Source organism: Eleutherodactylus coqui, chromosome 13 (assembly GCF_035609145.1).
Source record: "Eleutherodactylus coqui strain aEleCoq1 chromosome 13, aEleCoq1.hap1, whole genome shotgun sequence".
Classification (NCBI taxonomy): domain Eukaryota; kingdom Metazoa; phylum Chordata; class Amphibia; order Anura; family Eleutherodactylidae; genus Eleutherodactylus; species Eleutherodactylus coqui.
The window spans coordinates 53,910,749-53,931,137 of NC_089849.1; the positions used below are offsets into that span (position 1 = coordinate 53,910,749).

At 44.9% G+C, this 20,389-nt stretch overlaps 1 protein-coding gene across 2 annotated transcripts in view; it reads left to right on the forward strand.

Annotated features, from left to right (window-relative positions):
- The first annotated feature begins 688 nt into the window (after positions 1 to 688).
- The window catches only part of PLCG1 (phospholipase C gamma 1), a 74,717-nt gene continuing 55,016 nt past the window's right edge, over positions 689 to 20,389 (forward strand). For both annotated transcript variants that reach the window (XM_066586536.1, XM_066586537.1), the window contains exon 1: positions 689 to 1,026. In XM_066586536.1, coding sequence (XP_066442633.1) covers positions 813 to 1,026 — 214 coding nt within the window. In that variant the 5' untranslated portion in view covers positions 689 to 812. The remainder of the gene's footprint in view (positions 1,027 to 20,389) is intronic.

A 20,389-nucleotide genomic window follows, 5' to 3' on the forward strand; every position in this document is an offset into this window, starting at 1 on the left:
GCATCACCCGATAACGTCATACCGAGGTCAGACTCTTGCTGCTGGGTACGTTGGTCCTTCCTCTTTACAATGAGATATTTAACACTGTTGTCTAGAAATTATTTTAATTTAAAAAACAACTCGTTTTTGGAACGCTCACCGACCAGAGTGCGGTTCCGCAACTATAGACTTAGTCTATGTCAAAGACCCTCTGCAGAAGTGGCATTGAAAAGTAGCTCCGTCAGGTAGAAGTCCATGAAACCCAGCAGCCACTCCACATACCAGCACTGAGTAAAAGTGGAAGGGTAGTGTCTATCCCTTTAAGAGGCAGTGCCAGTACACAGGGGGTGTGGAGTCCTGGCTCCAGTTCCTTTCTGCTTTTAATCCCACTGGAATCTCTATGGATTCATGTTAAGCAGGATACTGCAAGAAGGCTGCTGGGTGGGTATTTGCTGATTGCAATCTGTGAATCCCCCTATGACACATTGGCCATTTTTGCAAGATCCCTGCATGCAAAGTACATGTATGCACTGCAGATGTTTGCTTTAGGGGCAGGAGTCTAGATGTGAGGGTCTGCAGGAGGGACACTTCCTCAGATCATGTTCCTGTGATCAGTGCATGCAGAGGAGGAGGAGGAGGGGAGAAGAGGAGGAGGAGGTGGAAGAGGAGGAGGAGGGAGATCTCAGCTCAGTCTCAGTTGGCAACAATAGAGAGGGCTGGAAATCCTTCTTCCCTGGTCTGATATTGCAGTCAGCAGCACTTGCAGGATTGCATTGTCCTCTCATGGCCTCTAATTTGGATTGTGCCCTCTGAGCAGTCCCTGGAGTGGAAGGATGATGGATACAGGGGCTCTTTTAAATGGCTTTGCCCCTTCTGGGCAGAGTGAAGCTGAGCTGACCCATCTATGCAGAAGCCTGGAGGTTGGCACAGTGATGACCCTCTTTTACTCTAAGAAGTCTCAGAAACCAGAAAGAAGGACCTTCCAAGTAAAGCTGGAGACAAGACAAGTTACATGGAGCAGAGGGGCTGACAAAGTGGAAGGAGCAGGTAAGAAGACATGAATGCTGCTGTGTGTCTGTTATCCATATACTGTACATCTGTCTTCTGGGCTCTTAGAACATGCAACATTGCAAATTTACTGAAGATCTCCAGAGAGGCCCATTAACGGTAACAAGTTTATTTCATTGCATAAAACCACTTAAGAGGGTCATGTGCAAAGAAAAAAATAAATCTAAATATCTCACAATGTAAAAGGAACACAACTCGACACTAACGATAACTAACTGTTGCACCCCGTATTTAACACTTTACTGTCCTTCACAATGCGGTACACTGACGGCTCTATAAAAGTTTGTGATCAGGACCAAAAAGTTTAAAAGTGTCATCCCGCTAATTAATGTTCTAATTAGAATATTACACGAGTCTTATCTTCAGCTTACATCTTGTACATGCGTGACGTATCTAGGACAGCGGTACTGGTCCAGCAGCACCAACTATACGATGTATCGCATGCCAGATTCCGAAACTTATTTCTTTGTATCAACATCACTTTATGGTGGCATTGGCAAGCACCTCACACTATATATATATATATATATATATATATATATATATATATATATATATATAATGCTTTGTCCCATTGTTAATAACTTTTTTTTTTTTTTTCATTGTACACTTATTTTTTTTAAATATTTGTGATATATTTTACTATTTATTTACTATCACTATACAAATATGTTTTGCCCTTTCCTATACTTGTTATTACACAAGCCACTATTCCTTGCTCCCAGCCTGGGACACCTTTCTGCTCCTGGTGGAAGTACTGTATACTCCGAGTCTGCACCAGTTCTTGGAATAGCTCTATATTTCCCCGGTCTATTTGTGACTTCCAGGTGTATCCTGGATGTTATTGTCCTACTTCCATTCTTCTTTTAACTCCTACTCCACTGGTTGAGCGGATATTGACCAGCAGGCCTCTTGTGCTGCAGCCTAGGAACAAGTTTCCAGAGCCCTGGCTGCTGCTACGCCTGCCAGTTGATTAACTCCTTGGATTGCAGCGGTTGTCCTATACCCGGGGCAGATTAATGGGGGTACATGGACGCTCCACTTACTGTACAATTCTAGGAAGATAATTCAGTATTAATGTTTCGATCCTATTGGCAAACATTAGGCCTTGTTCACTTATAGGCCTCAATGGCAGCAGTGGCTTGGCTGAGAACTGCAGCACTGTGGATCCGACTAGCTGCAGCAAATGCTGCACTTTTTTCACGTTTTGGGTGCGATTTATGACATTTTCTTCTTTTTGTAATAAATCTTGGAACTACTTCTAAAACTGCTTCTATAGAAAGCTACATCTCTGCTAATATTGAGGTTTGTTACATGAGATTGATTAGAAAAAAACAATTGTAGCACATTCCAGTGCGTTCTGTATCACAGACCCGTATGATGGCACCATACTGTAGTACCTAGTGCCTATGGGCTTTTATATATACTTTCCTACGCATGCCCCTTTACCCATGAATATCTATTAGTCTGGCACCTATCAGGTTTCAGTGATGCCGGATTGAGGGAAGTTCGCTGTACTTGAAATTGACTAGATCCTAATGTCCAATGCATAACCATATGATGAAAGCTCCCATGATTGTCAAGCCTTCACTACATCATCATCATCACCACCACGTCCTACATAAGGTCCTAGGGGAGGCCATATTATCAAAGCGAACATACTGTGATTATTTTATTTTTTCCATCACTTATTCGGTATGGAAATCGGAGGTACAGTAAGGCCCATTAAGTTCTATAGGCGCTGTAGTACAGATCCGTACACCATAAGTCCGTAATAAGGCCTTGTACATGAATCTTTGGATGATGCTTTATAAAAATTAGCTATAGTCTCCACATTTCCGTATAGCTTTGCATGAAATTGTAACTGTTATGAACGTAAAGGAATTGTTTGAGAATGTAACAAAATTCGTATAACGGCAGGAAATATGGTAAAGTACAAGAAAAATAATCATTACCTGCTGAATCCCCTGCCGCTCCAGCGCCATCACTTTGATGGTCTTCGTTGATTAGTTTGCTGCCGTGATGATGTGCTGTACATCCACATGACCGCTGCAGCCAATTGCTGGCCTCGGTGGTGTTGTGCCGTACGTGCAGGCATCGCCTCTAAGGCCAGTGATTGGCTGCTCACGTGTGTCTATACGGCACGTCATTGGTCTCATGCCGGAGATGCAAGCAGTGATTGGTGCATATAAATGTACAGCGGGTCATTACTGCAGCAAAATAATGACTCTTGGGACCGCAGGACTGAAAGGGGAACATATATGCAGCATGTACGCTGTTGGGTAACATACCCTGAACTCAGGTCCATTAACTGCCTGGTCCTTCTTTTCATAAAGTACAACAGAGATCTGAGAAGATTTATCAACACTAGTCCAAAAAGTGGAATAGTTGCTCAACCAATTAATGGTAGTTTTCATTTTTCAAGACTTGAAAGCCAGCTGCACGCAAACGTATGCTTATTTGCAGAACAGATGTTGACTTTTTTTTTTTTTGCATGCGCATCGGCATATATTTTGCTGGGTTTTGCGCGTGCCAAAAACTACACACCGAAGCTTGCAGCCGTTGAAATGACTAATTAGTCTGAGTTCAAGATGTGGTGTGTTCCTGCGCAATTACGCAGGGTGTCACACCTCTGTTTGCACTTTTGCACATCCCCATTGACTTTGGGTGCGCAGGAAAATAGAGCATGCTACATATTTTTTGCACGACCGAAATTGGTACACAAAATATGCTCTATTAACGAATGCATAGGAATCAGAGGATTCTATCCCCTGCATATTGTGCATTCAAACATGCCCATGTGTAGCCGGCCTCAGGGCTTCTTCACACAGGCGTATAAGCATTTGCATGCGCCCTAAGCGCAATGTATTTGTGCTATGAACATGATTTTTTTGCGCATGTGTCGCTGTATCGGACTGTACTTTTTTTTTTTTTTTTTTTTTTTTTTTGCGCATGTGTCACTGTATCTTACTATACTTTTTCTGCCCACAGGGCATGTATATTTGCACACAAGACACAAACGTACCCTGTTTGAAATGGCTAATTTGTCTAATGAGTTCCAGATGTGTTCCTTTTCCAGCAGAATTATGCAGATGTTTCCCGCATCTACTTGCGTATTGTGCATTTGCGCTCCCGCCACTAACTTCTTTAGAGATGTTTGGTGCGTAAATAAGCAGGAAAATAGAGCATGCTCCGTAAAAAAGAAAAAATGTGCAAAATGCGGAAATCAATGGGTTCTATTTCCTGCGTATTGTGTGCGCCAGTACACCCGTGTAAAAGACCCCTAAGGCTGGGTTCACACAGAGCGGATTTGCCGCGGAAATTCCGTGTGGAATTTCGCTGCTGCAAGTCCACCTGCAGCCGCTAATCCTGGAATTGGCCAGCCATGTGGATGAGATTTGTCAAATATTTCATCCACATGGGACGGCCAATCCAGCATTAGCCGGCTCTATGGCGCGGATTTCCCCGGCTGCAGCATGTCTTTTTTTTTTTTTTTTTTTTTTCCGTCCCCCGTTGAGGCCGCGCTCCTTTCTATGGAGGAGCCGGACGCAACGGAAAAGCATGCGGCCAAGCCGCTCCAAAACCCGCGGCTAAATGCAGTGGGTTTCGAAGCTGCACTTTCCCGGCGGAAATCTTGCATTTTTCCGTTGCAGCAAAACCACGAGATTTCCATCGAGAATACATCCTGTGGGAACCCAGCTTTAGGCTGGAAGCCGCCTCTAATTTTTTTTTTTCTCCCTTTTGTGTTTTGCAAGTAAAAACTTTCACAAACACTAATTTTTTATTTTCTTCTTAATCCAAAATAGAAACACCGGATTCATTATTTAGGTATTCCAGGTTCTTTGGTCGCTGGGTCCACTTTTGTGCGTGTAGATAAACATTGTGGCCTAACTGAAGCTGGGTATGCTCCTGTTGTACCCATGCTTGTGGCTAGCCAAGTGCCCAACCTGTTTGGGTATTGCCTGGCAAGCACAGCATCCTCTTGGCCTTGGGTCCAGCATATGGCATCGGGTGAGTCGGTGCTGTAGGGAGCGCTGCTGACCCGTTCACTTCTTGCACTTATTAGTTGACAAGATCTAAAGGGGAAACCATTGTAATGCATGTTGGTTTATTGCTGGTATTGATCTCAAGGAATCTGGTAACAAACACCTTAAAACAATATTCCCTGTAAGGGCCATTTCACACTAGCGCTTTGCTTTCCCGTCTAGCTGTTCCATCATGGGACCTGCAAATGTCTTCTATTGTAACTGAAGACCTCCAGTTTCAATCCGGTTCTGTATTTTTTTTTTTAATCTCCATTCCGTTTTTTTAACATTGCTGTCAATGGAGGATGGAAGCAAATGGAAAGCTGTCCGCTTTACTTCAATTTTTTGTTTCCATTTTTAGCTGGATGGAAACAAACCGGCTAGTGTGAGCTTAGCCTTAACCCTTTCCAATCTACTGTCTGACGTCTAAAGACATTATGATTTAAGGCTATACAGCTCTGATGTTGGAAGTTGTCCGTCAGGGTTCTCTTACTGTATATTGCCATCCTCTCTGCTGTTGGAGACAATCCAATGTGTCATATCATGCAGTACTGGCTTTAGCCAGCAGATAGCGCCGTTGTATAACAGAAAAAGAGTAAGCTCCCTAGGAAAACCAGGATACAAATTGGATTGGAAAGGGGTAATATAATTTTTTGTGGCATCCCCTTCTATAGGGTAATTTTACACACAGCGAAGATGTCGCAGACTTACTTCAGCGGAAAATTAGCTTCCTAAACCGCGTCAGAATCTGCAGCATCTGTTTTTTGATGCGGATCCGCAGCAGACTTCACCCCCTTCAATAGAAAGGGTAAAATCTGTTGCTGATCTGCATCAAAAACCACGTTGAAACCCACACTGTTGATGCGGACTTTGCTGATTTTTATTTTGTGCTGCGAAGAATCTGCGCCATTTTCGCTACGTGTGAATGTACCCTTGAAGTTGTTAAATCTAGTGTCTCTTGGAAATGCAGCCTAAGTTACACCTCCCACAGCAGTCCTCAGCCACCTCTTCCACACTTCGGATTAGCAGATCTACCTACCTTCCAACGATATTCCTTGGAGTACAGTAGAGGTTATAATATTGGTTGTCACTCACCGTTCCATATATGCAAATTCAATAGACTTTAACAGGGAGGGCTGGAAAGGGACGAAGAAGACTTCAACTGTGAAACTACAAATGGGACTCTCAGGACTTTCTCCGTTGGAGCGTGAGAGGGTCCTCTGGATATTTTTAAGATAGAAATAGTCTTTGGGTTCGTTCATACATAGCTGATTTGTTTCAGATCTGCCCCGAAATCCACAGTCAACTTTCTAAAGCCGAAATAACTTATTTTATAGAGTTTCTCTCAGCACAACATTGCTAAGCAATACAGATTTCCAATCAATAGAGTTCAACTACAGTAGCCACCGCTGTAGAACTTGAGTCATGTGGGTAACGCTGGTATAATATATGCCAGTACTTGCCATAAGGACACAATCCACTTCTGCTACATTGACCGGTGGATGAATGCCGTATTATTCCCGGTCTTCTACTTAATAACATCATTCTATTTAGGCAACAAAGTTCTGGGTTCTGGGTGTTTAGGAAATAGACATATTTCTGTATGTGTTACACTTCTCTGTGTGCCTAGAGAGCTAAATTGGCAGCTTCTATGAAAAGGCGCTGACTGCTCTTTCCTGTTCAAAGCCCGATTCAGCTGGGGGCACGGACTTTGTTGATAGGATCAACGCGTTACTTCTGCCAGTACATTATGATCTTGTCAGGGCCGCTTTGCGTTTAAGAACATGGTCTTTTCACCTACTTATTCAATGAAAACGTTCAAAGTCAAGAACTTTTTTTTAAAGGGAAACTCTAGTGTGGAAGGGATGTGGCCTAGTTGTCTGCAGCAGCCGATGACGATCCAGCTAGATCTAAACACGTCTGACTCAACAGACTAGTCACTGACCTCACAAATGTGCTTTTATATGGAGCAATTTTTGCCCTGGGCAAGCAAGTGCCAATCAGTCAGATCGGCATTCGTCTATGTTGCCTATATCAGGCTGGATGGTTGTTCAAACGATCGATCGTCCCTGTAGGATGTCATCATTGTCAACAGCACTCGGCGGAATAGGATGCCGACAGCAATACTTTTTTATTTTTTGCACTTCATAAAAGATGTGATCACCTGACGAAAGAACGTTTGCGCATTCGTTGGAAGATCGGTGGCCAATTATTGGGCAATTGAATGTTTATACTCATGTAAAAGGCCCTTTATTCATAGCTTTTACCTACATTAATGCTACAAACTAGCTTTATGTGCTGGACATGGTCAGGCAAAGTTTTTACCCATTGAGTGGGCCATCACCACTGCAAACAGCCAATTCGGGCAGTAATTGGCCCATTTACAGGTGGCCGTGGACAGGGCACTGAACAACAAATTGCTCACTTATTGGAGTCGTTTGGTTTTTAGCAGAGCTATTGTAGGTGTATTGCTTATCTCAGAAATCCTGTTTTTTCACATAAAAAAAACAATTTTATGGCGTTATTTACCTTTTGGGACCCAGATCATTTGGAGGAAAATTTGCATCCCTTGAGCAATGTTCTACCAGGTGAGGCGGTTGTATATGAAATAAATGTCTTTCTTGGGAAAACCCTTTTTAAAATAGGGGAACTCCTTTATAGCTAGGGGCTCATAATTCAAAACCACCTCTCAGGAGGCATCTTTGCTGCGGATACACACTGAACGATCACTATATTAGGAACACTTAATGAACATATTGGTCCACTTTTTTGGGCAATCATGGATTTCAGATGTTGGAGAACAGATTCTACAAGGTGATGAACATCCTCTATACTCAACCCATGACTGCGGCAGCTCCATTAGTTGGTGCACACTTTACAGATAAGTGGGAGCAGATCTCACAGCCCTTTCCAGCATAAAAACAGGTCCCTGTAGCGTTCACTATTCCAGGCTATGCCAGGAAAACAATCCCCAGACCATGATGCCACCACCAGCCCGTTGAACCCTAATGGTAAACCTTCGGGATAAGGATTCATGTTGTTTACACCAAATACAGACCAGACCATCCATATGGTTTGGTAGGAAACTAGACTCGTCACTCCAGACGACGGTCTACTGTGTGCCCAAGGTCCATTGATGTCTTCACTTGGCTCATGAGAGGCGTTGTTGACAATGACATGGAATCGTCAAGGGCACCCTTGTTGGTCTTTGGTTATTGAACCCCACTCAGTGCAAGGTTTCCACATGGTCATTGTGAAAATGTGTCTCAGCTTCCCCGATGTTGTACTGCTGGGTCAGTTGGTTCACTGTGGAACATCCTTGCGGCGATACCAGACGTACCACTTGATGCTCGCCTACTGCTGTGTCGTTTTCTTTCGGATGTCTCTTCATGCTTCACGTAGCCTTAGTACACTCTTGATACCATGGTTCAGGAAAAGCCAACAAGTGCAACTGTTTCAGAAGTACTGCCAACACTTCTCCGGGCACCAACAATTGACCCATGGTCAGTCACTCGAGTCCCCACATTTACCCATGGTTACCAAATGTTGCCTTCTGCTGTGCAGAGGAGAGGTCAGCACATTATCTAGGAGCAGATTGTGACCATCATCTGGTACATACCACAAGATGTCACCCGCCAGCTGTTCCTAATGCAGTGATCATTCAGTGTTTAAGCCAATAAGTGTTCAGCTTTTATTTCTAATCTCCCTTAAACGACAGAAACGGTCAACAGGACACTTTATAAAACTGCGACCATGATAAAACAATATTAGAACAATATTTTTCAAGAATTAAGGGGTGACTTTAGTAACTTCTTCATATTCAGTTCTGTATGCACAGTACTGCAGATTCTTATCCACACATTGGTTTGCATGTCTTGAGTGTTTTCTCTCTCTCTCTGGTGTCTTTACCTTCATGGACATCTACACATTCATTTCGGAACACTTTCATCATGAGTCACGGAGGTGACACACCTCTCGCCCCATCTGTGGTTACACATTCCAGAAGTATCTTTACCGCTCGTCAAACCTTGTGATCTATTTGTCATCATGCCATTGTATGGTCTTTGTATAAAAATCTCTTTTGCCGAGTAATACCAGTCGTCTTCCCAACATGAACAATATGGCCCGTGTCAGGATCAGCTCCTTGATACATCGAGAAGAACATGGCTGTTTGTGTGGACTGTAACTCATCTGTTTCTATGTTTGTGGCCATGACTCTGGTACTATGTCTGTGGTTCAGGAGTGAAAGGCCCTCTTCTGTGTGAGCACTTTTACTGCAGTCGGCTGAATAACATTGGTGCGGTCTATAAAATCGTTGTTTCCTGTTTGTGCGCTGATCATAATAAATACATTTTAAGAGGGATGAATAGGTGTCACACTCTTGGAGATGGATGTCTGCACCCAGTGGGCACTGAGCGGCACTCAACGATATTGCTGCTTGTTCACCGTACTAACGGAGAGCCCTTAAAGGGGTTGTACCAGAATTTCACGTTCTCTCCTAATCATAGGATGGCGAATAACTTGCTGATTGATTGGGGGTCTCTCCAGTGAAACCCCTACCGAATGGAACTCTTGGTCTCTTGTTGCTGCAGGAGTTGTTTCTCCCCCGCAGTCACCTCGCTCTGAATGAAGTGCTGGCTGCACATAGGCGATCACTCCATTCACTCCAATGGGGCTGACTGAAATAACTGGGTGCCGCTCTGGTATCTCTGCAGTCCCATTGGAAGTGAATTAAGCTCTAGTACGCTTCATTCAGTCTCCTTCTCACTGTAGGGATGGACGATGGACACTGGACCGTTATTCTGGAGATTGGTGGGGGTCCCAACGATGAGACCCTCACCAATCAGTATGTTATTCTCTATCCTGTGGATAGGGGATAACTTGAAATTCTGCTACAACCCCTTTAAGGTAAGGTTCAGCATTAGACATTACATAGATTTACAGAATTACAATATGAATAGTTTCTTGTTACATTGTTATATAAAGGGGAAGATAGAAGCACCACATGCCTCAGCATGCCAACAGCCAAACTGCTTTTCTATTATACATTACTCTTCTGTGATTTTTGTAAATAGTGTAAGGACTCACAAGAAAACGAGGGCCCTTGTCGTGGGCTTATGTATTTGGCCAAAAAATTAACAAATACCTTGTATTTATCAGTATTTTTGCAGCAAGCCGTCTGGCTTTAAATGCTGGGGGAGCCTGGTGTATCGGAGCCAGTATGGTTCACTTCTGGGGTGTAGGGAAACCCACCAGGCTGAATTGTAAGCCTGTGTGCTGCACTACATGTATCAGTTGGCCTGGCACACTTTCTATGTCATATCTATGTGCAAGCATGATACTAAGCAGCCACCAACCCCAAAATGTGTGAGTGATTGTTCATCAGTATATTGCGTCTGTGCAATCTCTTCCATTTACAGTTTGGCTGTCTATATGCTGAGGGAGATGGTACTTCTACATGTCTTTCTATTTTGCCTTAGGAAATCGGTAAGTGTGCCCGCTCTCTGTGATTTTTAGAGCCTCGTGTGGCTCAGAGTATAAGCTCTCGCTCACGACCTGAAGGTTGCAACTTCAATCCCCATATTGTTTAGGTAGCCGGCTCTAGGTCGACTCGGCCTTCCATCCTTCCGAGGTCGGTAAAATGAGTACCCAGCTTGGTGGGGGGTAATAAATAAAAATTACCTGAAAGCGCTGCAAAAAAGGTTGGCGCTATACAAATAACAAGGTGTGTGTGTGTGTGTGTGTGTGTGTGTGTGTGTGTGTGTGTGTGTGTGTGTGTGTGTGTGTGTGTGTGTGTATGTGTGTATATATATAATATATATATATATCTCCAGATAACACATCTATAGGCAAGAATAACAGAATGAAGGCAAGTATTAATGCAGTGGGCTACTGACAGTGGCTGTTGTGATTAAAAGCATAATTTGAAGCTCCTGGGTCTCCATATACGTGCTGTGTGCCATTTATAATATTGGTGTCTCATGGAGCAGAGGGGTCTCTGGACCCCATTGGGTACCAGGGCTTTGTGTTACTGCCACCTCTACCTCCTTACAACTATGCTCCTGATTGTGGCATTATGATGGACTTTCATTGGGCACCCAGTGTGGGCAGCAGCCTGTAGGATGGGTATAATGGTATAATGTCATCTGTTCTCTGGGAAGCCTTGGTCCCAGGATCCCCGTGACGTACGGCTGCATGTAGTGGGGAGGTAAGGGAGCGTACAGCTTGTGACCACATAGCCAGAGTCTATTTATGTTGAATGTCTGACTTTGTTTAATGCAAGATAAAATAAACTGTCAGATCCAACAAGCCGGACGTTCTCACCACCGTCACCAAGCGATTTCTGAAAGCACCGTAAGTTGGGGTGAAAAGCATTCCACATTGCGGCCCTCAATTTCAGCAGAGATTTTTTGCAAAGGTGAACCCCCCCCCCCCCCCCCCCTCCACACCTTGAAGAGGTAGAAGCGTCCTTCTGGTTCCTGTAGCACACCCAACTAAAAGTACTGCGGGTGGATAGTGGTGCAGAGTATCTGCGTCGGCCGTTTTTGCCCCGGATTCGTGAGCAGCTTCCCTATGTATCCCTCTTCCTTCTCGCGTGAAGAGCGCCATTTCAGCCCTGACTTCGTGACAGTCTTTCCCATTGGCTGTATAACTGAATGAGAAGAACTGAATGAGCGTTGGTTAAAATGAATATTAAGTGAACGAGCCAATGATTATTTCTATGCCTGCAGAAAATGAAGGACAAGTGAAAACCGAATGATTATCGTTCGTTTGGTCATTGGTTAGCGTTTAGATGAACGATTATCATTCACTTTCACTCAATTGAACGTTCTTGGGTTTTTTTTGTTTTGTTTTTTAACGCTAATCGTTCTGTCTAAAAGGACCTTAAGGCACACAACAGGGGGGGCAGGGGCACCCCCCCCCCCCCCCCCACACACACACACACACTACATGTGCTTAGTTATTTGGAGGCTATCGAAATTCTATAACTCAAGGACCATATGGTAATATCCGTACATGGACCTATAGAAAGTCCTCATTGACTGTGCACTCACCTAAGGGTACATTCACACCTGTGCCTACAGTTTCAGTCTGTTTCCATTGTTTGGCTCTGTTCTTGGAGCTGAACAATGAACATGTGAGAACCACACCTGTGGGACCAGACCAGCACAGATCAGACCCTATTGACTTATAATGGGGTCTTTCGAGCTTCCAGCATTTCAGTTGACAAAATAGTATAGCATGGGGCACTATATTGTCCAGGATTTTATGCCAGTTCTGCACTGGAGGCTCCTAATGGAACCTCCGATGAAAGTTGCATCTACCTCGCTTCGATGTAGTTCCTCAGTTCTAAAACTGGATTTTGGTCCAGATCCTATTACAAAATGAGAACTTTCTAGCACTGTTATTTCTGTATATATTTTTTTTTTCAGTAGTAACTTTCTATGGGTCATTAAGTTGAGGTCCCATTTTTTCCTTATCCCCCCCACCCCCCAACCCTCCACCAAACTTTTAGTTATAGAAGAAGTACTTTAAGTGATTTATAATCTCACACAAACGCATGTGTTTTATTATAACTTTTTACTACTTTATGACGTTCTTAAAAAAAACAAAAAACAACCCTTGTCCGTTGATCACTGACCCATCTTAAGACTCCTATTGGTCGTGTTTATTTGATAAATAAGTAGGTCTGCGGCGGCCGGGATTTTTCCAGCAGTAGATTATAACCTGTAATGATGTGCATACCTCGGCGCTGCTTGCCACCCTGGCAATAAGTTGTACACAGACTTCTGTGTCCTTTTTAGTAACAGGGAGTCTTTGTGTTCTCCATTACCCCTCCCATGTCCCTTATGTCTGTTTCCCAAACGTCATTCACCCCTTCTATGCCAGAAACCTGAAACCTATTGCTGAGTGAATGCTATCATTTATGAGGCTGACGTTACCGTCCAAGAGATGCATGGAACAGAATGAGTCAAATTGCAAAATATAGGGTTGTTTTACTGGCACAAGCAGATAGGGCTTGGATGGTCAGTATCCCAGTGTTCTTCCAGTGCTGTGTGTTTTGTGCCCTTGGCCGTGTCCCTATGGGAGGCCCTCTCTGATGCATATTGATTTATCTCTGCGGATTCCCTTACCTGCAGATGAGCCGGTAATTGATACAAGCCCACTGGAGCTGGTGATGGGCTGATTCTTATCTTACCATTTGCAAACTTCCTGTGAAACCTGTAATTGTTCACAGCTCCCCCCCCCCCTCCCCACTGTCTTGTCTGCCATATATACATTCTCTGGAGCCATGAGGTTTCTTTGACCAGACTCATTACCCACCATCCTCCCATCTAATGACATTAGGAGAGAGGATCACGGGTAATTTGTCTGTAATTTTTGCCTATTCGGACTGATCACCCAAGAAAATCCTCTTTCCTGAAGTCCCAATCACTGGACATTAGAGATGAGCGAACGTACTCGGTTCGGGTGTTTTTGGACTCCGCACCGCTTTTTCCGAGTAACTGACTACTCGGACGAAAAGATTTGGGGGGCGCCGGGGGTGCGCAAGGGGGTTGCAGAGGGGAGTGGGGGGGAGGAGAGAGAGCTCCGCCCTCTTCTCCACTGCTACCCCCCGCTCCACCACGCCCCCCCCCCCCCCCCCCGGCGCCCCCCGAATCTTTTTGTCCGAGTAGTCAGTTACTCGGAAAGAGCGGTGTTCGAGTCCAAAAACACCCGAACCGAGTATGTTCGCTCATCTCTACTGGACATATTTAAATATTGTACATGGCCACCTTTTTGCATGCAATTACGGTTCTTTCCAAAGGCCGAATTCTCAACCCAGTGTGTAACGAGCGCCAGTTGACCCGCATGTCTGCGCTCGTTTCATTCTCTTTTACACTGGCCGAGAATTGGCTTATGGCATGAGCAATCCCTAATCGTCCGTCTCCATAGGCTGGCTGTATATTTTCTTGTTCACACGGGGAGATGTACCGAACATCAGTGAGCAGTTCTATGCCCCCCTGAACAAGCCAATCAGCCGACAAGCTAGTGTTTGTTTCGGCTGATTGTTGCCCCTTTACATAGCCCGATTGCTGGTCAAACAAGCGTTTGGAGGAACACCCAAAAATTGGCCCATGTAGAAAGATCACTAGTTGTTCAATAATCAAATAATCGGCTGGTGAGCAATAGTTTTGCAGACTCGGCCATACGTATTTTAGCCCATATTGAGAGTTACAGTTGTCCGATCTGGCTATACATGTTCAATGACCCCACAAGACGGACACATGATCTTTCTGCAAAATATTTATTTATTTTAAAGGTTTTTTTTTTTAAGTTCATTTGTGGCCGAAAGGTCTTTTTGTGAGAAGGAAGGATTTTTTTTTTTTTATCCAACTATTGGCCGAAAATTTCAGAAGCAGCCAACTTCCTTCTACTCGATGATATCAGTTGACTAAACTGATCATTATTTTACCTGATGAATAACCATTTTGGTGGACATTGTCCATCTCTCTCTTTAAGCTAATGTGCATGGGCACCTGCACAGGTATTGGAAATGTTGTGGATTTTCAATGTGGATTTGCATATAGAAAATCTCTTTTAGGGCTCCTTCATATGCGCGCTGCGATTTACGGCTGCCTCGCGGGCGAAAATTGCATGACAATTTTAATGCGCACTCAGGCAGCCGGGTACAGCATGTATACACCGCAGCCCAGAATACCATCAGGCGGGGGTTGGGGGAGAGAGTTTAGCTCTGCTAAACTCCCTCTCCCTCCACCTCTTGCCGGCTTCCGGCAAGGGAAGGGGGCGGGAGTTTAGCAGAGCTAGTGTGCTAATCTCCCGCCCTGTCCTGCCCTCTCCCTTTGCCAGCGGAGAGGGGGAGGGAGTTTAGCAGAGCCGCTGCTAAACTCCCTCGCATTTCCTTTTTACGGCAGTTCTCATCGTCTCCAATAGGAGTCTATGGGACCAGTCTCCGTATTTTAGCAAAAGATAGGTCCAGACCTATCTTTTCTGATCAGCGGCCGGACGGTTTATTTATTTTAAACGCACCAGAAAAATCACCCATCAATCAGCTGATCTGATCTCCCCCACATTGACTGCTTCAGCATCCCATGAAGTAAATAGGAACTATACCTTCTATTGCACATCCGGCTCCAACGCCAATGCAGACAGGGCTGTCAACATCTGGCCCTGTGCTGTGCGTGTGGGATCAGCTGATTGGGAGCCCTGTACGGTGGACTCCTACCAATAAACTATTGACGACCTATCCTGAGGATAGGTCATCAATACTACAAGGGGTTAATTAACAGAAATATTTCTTTAATGCAGATCTGAAGTTACTATGCTTCAAAATCTGTGACAATATTTCATTGTGGAGTTTGACCTTCCCCATTGTAGTCAGTGGGGAAAATTCACAACAGCCATTTCCAACATAAATTGTCATGCAGATTGTAAACTCCTCACTGCAGGTGAACGTACATGCTGCATGTATTTAGCATCTTCTCTGCTTGCCTACTACTGTATGCTGTTGCCAATCTTCCATGTGGAATGTTTGCAGCTTTTCCTTTCCGTGTTCATTTACCCTAAACATGTAAAGTTGCCCCCAGACCTTCCAATACATTTTCGTTGTTAAACTCAAACTCCTTATAGAACGCATACACGAATACTTTTTGCAACAGAAGCAGATTTTTTTTTTTTTTTTGCTCATGGTGTAAAAAAACTCAATTGAATGCTTAAATATAACCAAATTTAGAGTATACTTGAGCGATGGAAGCAGGTGGAGGGGGGAGAGGGAGAGAGGAAAAAAAAAAGCAGCTCTGGACCCGGCATCCCACATACAAAAATGCTCGAGTCTCCCATTGTAGCCAATGGGGTTCGTTACTCGAGTAGAGCTCTCGAATTTTACGAAAAGCTCGACTCAAATAACGCGGACCCGAGCATTTGGGTGCTCGCTCATCTCTAGTTCTGACCAGTAGAGTTTTGTGTTCCTGACAAGGGAAAATTTTTGGATTTTGTCCCCTTTTGGAGATGGAGACTGATGTAAGTGCATTCTTTGTACAGCGCTGCAGAATATGTCAGTGCTACATAAATAATTGGAATACTTTTACTATTATTATTACATATTATTGCCGTTTAAAGCGCCTCTAAACTGTGAAAACCTTCAAAAAATTATTTTTTAGTATGCTAACTTTTTCAAAAACCGTCCACCAGATTAGTAATACACCCCTAATCTAATTCAGACCTGTGCTATAGACCACCATACTGACTCACAAAGGGGGCTACAATTACAGCACCGCAGCTCTGCTCTTACTTTCCCTTGGGTCTGTCTAGCTGGAAATTCATCAGACTGATGTTGAGGGCCCCCACGGACAAGACGGAGGCAGGATATGAGCCGATAATGTAACTGCCCCCCATGGGGCCCACGTGACGTTTAGAGGATATCAGGAGCTGCCTTGTGTCCGCCCCATATATACATATGTGCCTCTTTCCATGTATACTCTATAGCTTGTATATGGTGAATACAATTGTGGAATCCAATAAGGATTGATTGTCTAGAAAATAAACGGAATTAATTTAAGACTATAATATAAGTGGGAAGTGGACTCTGTCTTTTTGGGATGACGCACCTATTTTAGCCTTTTGTGAGCCGCTCCTGCTGGGATTGACTGCAGTAAGGCAAACTACACAAATGCCTGAAGCCAGTTCAACTAAAAAGTTGCTACAGTATCCAAACTGTAATTGGTTAATGTGTCTATCCTGTGTATCATCCTCCTCCTCCTTATTCATTTTCGGTTTCTAAAACTCCACATGGAGAAAATGGAATTCATTATCTTTCTCCCACCCTCACACCACACTTATAAATCACAGTTAATGGCTCCATACTTTCCCCTATCCCACAAGTCCACTGCCTCGGGGGAAACTGTAATTCTGCGCTGTCTTTTAAACCGCACATCCAACCCTTACCGCCTCCGGCTTGAAAGCATCTCTTGAACACACTGTTTCCTCAATCTGGAATCAGCAAAAGTACTACTGCATGTCCTCATCATTTCCCACATCAACTACTGCAACATCTTCTGCTGTGGCCTCCCTTCTAAGACTTCAACACCCACTGAAACACATAGTTGATAGTTATGGGTGCTATATGGAGTTGGCTTGGGAGCGAAGCCCGCTGTGTGCTGGCTGTTTGATACCTGCCTGCAATGGCAACCATCAGTGGTAGCTCTGATTGCTGCTTCTCACTGTATAGAGGCCAGTGTCAATGTTGACGGCGCATCTGAGCAGTCAGAGAGGGGCTGCCCCCTCCAGTGCCCCACCCCCCGAACAATTGCTGGGTGCTGATAGGTTCACATGGCAGTCCAGAGCGCAGTGAAGGCTTTCAGGGCTACCATGTATTGTAGTTGATTAAATTCCGCTTTTGACAGGGCTTAATAGACTTCTCATTAAAATACAATATACTGCAATACTGAAGTATTGCAGTATATTGTAGAAGTGTTCAAAGTGCAAGTCCAAGTCCCCTATGGGGACTAAAGAAGACCTCTCCATCTGAGGTGAAAAAGCTGGGAAATTCAGACAGAAAGAAATAACGAACCAATGTTAGGTTCGTTAGGTTGAAAACAGACATATATCCATCAAGTTCAGCCTATTAACCCCCCTCAAAGTAATCAAAAATCCATATGTACCCCAAAATGATACCAAGAAAACTACAAGTCACCCTGCAAAAAGGTTATAGGTCCCAGAATATGACAAAGGAAAAGTTGTTGTTTTTTTGGTAACTGAGGGCACAGCTCTCATTGAAATCAATGAGAGCTGTGCCTGCAGTTACAGACGCTGGCCACTACACAGAGGTCAGTGTGGAGACTTCCACTGCCTCAGCTCCAACCTCTGTGTATTTGCAGTGCTGATAGCTTGCTCCCGTTCAGCTGATCAGCGGGGTCCCGAGCGTCGGATTGCAGCTGGTTGACTACTGATTACCTATCCTGAGGCTAGGTCATCAGTTGTTTTCTCCCTGAAAAACCTGTTTTAAGGCTGCTTTCACACGTTGCAGATTTAACTCCTTCAACTTGAATTCAATTGAGAGGGTAAAATCTGTGAGACAATGTAAATCGATGATTTGTGAATGCACGCTTAAGGCCTCATGTCCACGGGGAAATTTAGGCCCGCCGCGGATTCTCCATGCAGAATCCCAAAGCGGGTCCCTCCTTTCCCGCAGACATGAGGCCTCAAAATAACATTTTACTCACCTGTCCGGACGCTGCGGATCCGCCCTCCGTCGCGGCCGGATCTTCTTTCTTCGGCCCGGCGGACGTGCTCGGCATGCCGGCAGTGTGCACTTCATTATTTTTTTTTTTAACTCCTGCGCTTCCGCGGCAGAGCAGAAATTCAGCTGCTGGTGTGCCGCGGATCCGGACAGCTTCAATAGAGGCCTGCGGGAGCTGTCTGCGCAGGAGCATGCTGCGGGTGTTTTCCCGCACATGCTATCCGCGCCTATGGGGAAAATGACATCCACAGGTATTTAACTACCTGCGGGTGTCCAATGGATCCCTATGGTGCGCGGATCACGCGTGCGGGTGATCCACTGCGGATATGTCCCTGTGGACATGAGGCCTAAAGTGGTTTTCCAGAACCAAAATATTGGAGATATCTGCAGCAAATCTGTGACCTCCCTGCTGGCACGCGTCGCCGTCGGCCGCTCACCACGTTAGTGAATACTGGCAAGGGCCGCGGCTCCCCTGCCGGTATTCACTCACTGCGCTGCTAGCGGTGCTGATCCCAACGCACACTGTGACGTCAGTGTGCAGCCGAGATCCTCCTCCCCTGACGTCTTTTACTACTTGGTTCCGCACATCACAGTGTGCATCGGCATCAGCGCTGCTGGCAGCATGCAGGACAGAGGAGCAGCGGCGCTTCCACAAGGAGGAGGGGGTAAGTATGTGGGTCTCAGAGGAGGGATGGGGAACCGCTGTGGGGCGTCGCTATTGTACGGGCGGCCGCTGTGGGGCGTCACTATTACCGCAGGGGCCGCTGGGGGTGGGCACTATTGCTGCACGGGCCGCTGGGGGGGATTCACTATTATGGCGGGGCTGCAGTGGGGGGTCTTCATTACCGCTGAGCCATCTATTACCACCGGGGCCACTGGGGGGGTGGTCACTATTACCGCTGGGGTATGTTTACATGTGGCGGAAATTGGCAGGGCTGTTTAAAAACAGACAGCATGCAGATTTTGACCGCTTCATGGGTGCGGAAATACTGCTGAATTTTTCACAGAAATTTCAGCTGAGTACATTCTAAAGTATTTCCACATCCAAAAAAATAGTCAAAATCTGCACACTCTATTTTGAAGCGGCCTTGTCCTTTCAGAACGACGGGGGTAAAATCATACGTGGTGATAAGCCTCGCCCCCTGACGTGTTGGCACTTTGAGATAAATAAGTGGGTTTTGGGTTGCAGTTTGGGCACTCGGTCTCTAAAGGGTTCACCATCACTGTCCTAGACTATTACGTATCTGCGTGCTGTCAGTGGAATACACGGACAACACATGGCCCGACAATACAGCTGTGATGAGTGTAGCGGTCGCGTCACTGCAGATAGAACCAACGGCCTTCAGAAGTTGAATTAATGCCTGCATGGTTATAAAAACGAGTCTGCCGTTTGCATAAGTAGAAAGCAAACAACTCTTGTGGGTTACGGCAATAAATTGGTGACTGCAAATTTATTTGAAACCACAAATTACTATAATATCTGCGATGGTTAACAGTTTTATATGTGTGAAGTCATTGTTCTTACTCACATGGGATGCTTGAATGCTTGAAGGCTCCTCCGTTGGTATAAAGCCGCGCAGCCACCTAAAAGGGGTACGATGAGAAGTAACCGGTGACTGGAGGACTGCTGTGAGGGGTTCTCTCATCTTGTCCATGTACTTTGTTAGGGCTTATGGGTGCCTCAGAGGGGAGCCCACATTGGGGACTAGAGTTGTTGCAGAGGTGGTGGTGGGGAATGAATGGCTTTACTGTTGGACGATTGTTTTGGCTCCTGTATTTAAAGACTGTGATGAGACATCCCTTTAAAAGATATGTGCACTCTTTAATCCCTTAAGGACGTGGCCCTTTTTTGGTTTCTCCTCCCAAATTCTGAAAAAAAATTCCAACTTTTATTTTTCAGTCGACGTAGATGTCAGAAGGCTTGTTTTTTGCAGGACAAGTTGTATTTTTAATGGTACTATTAACCCCTTAATGACTGCCCCATCGGGAAACTATGTCCTCAGAAAGTGGGCTTTAATCCTAGAGGACGTAGTTTTATGCATCCTCTTTGAATTAATGCCCACTTGCCTGAGGACGT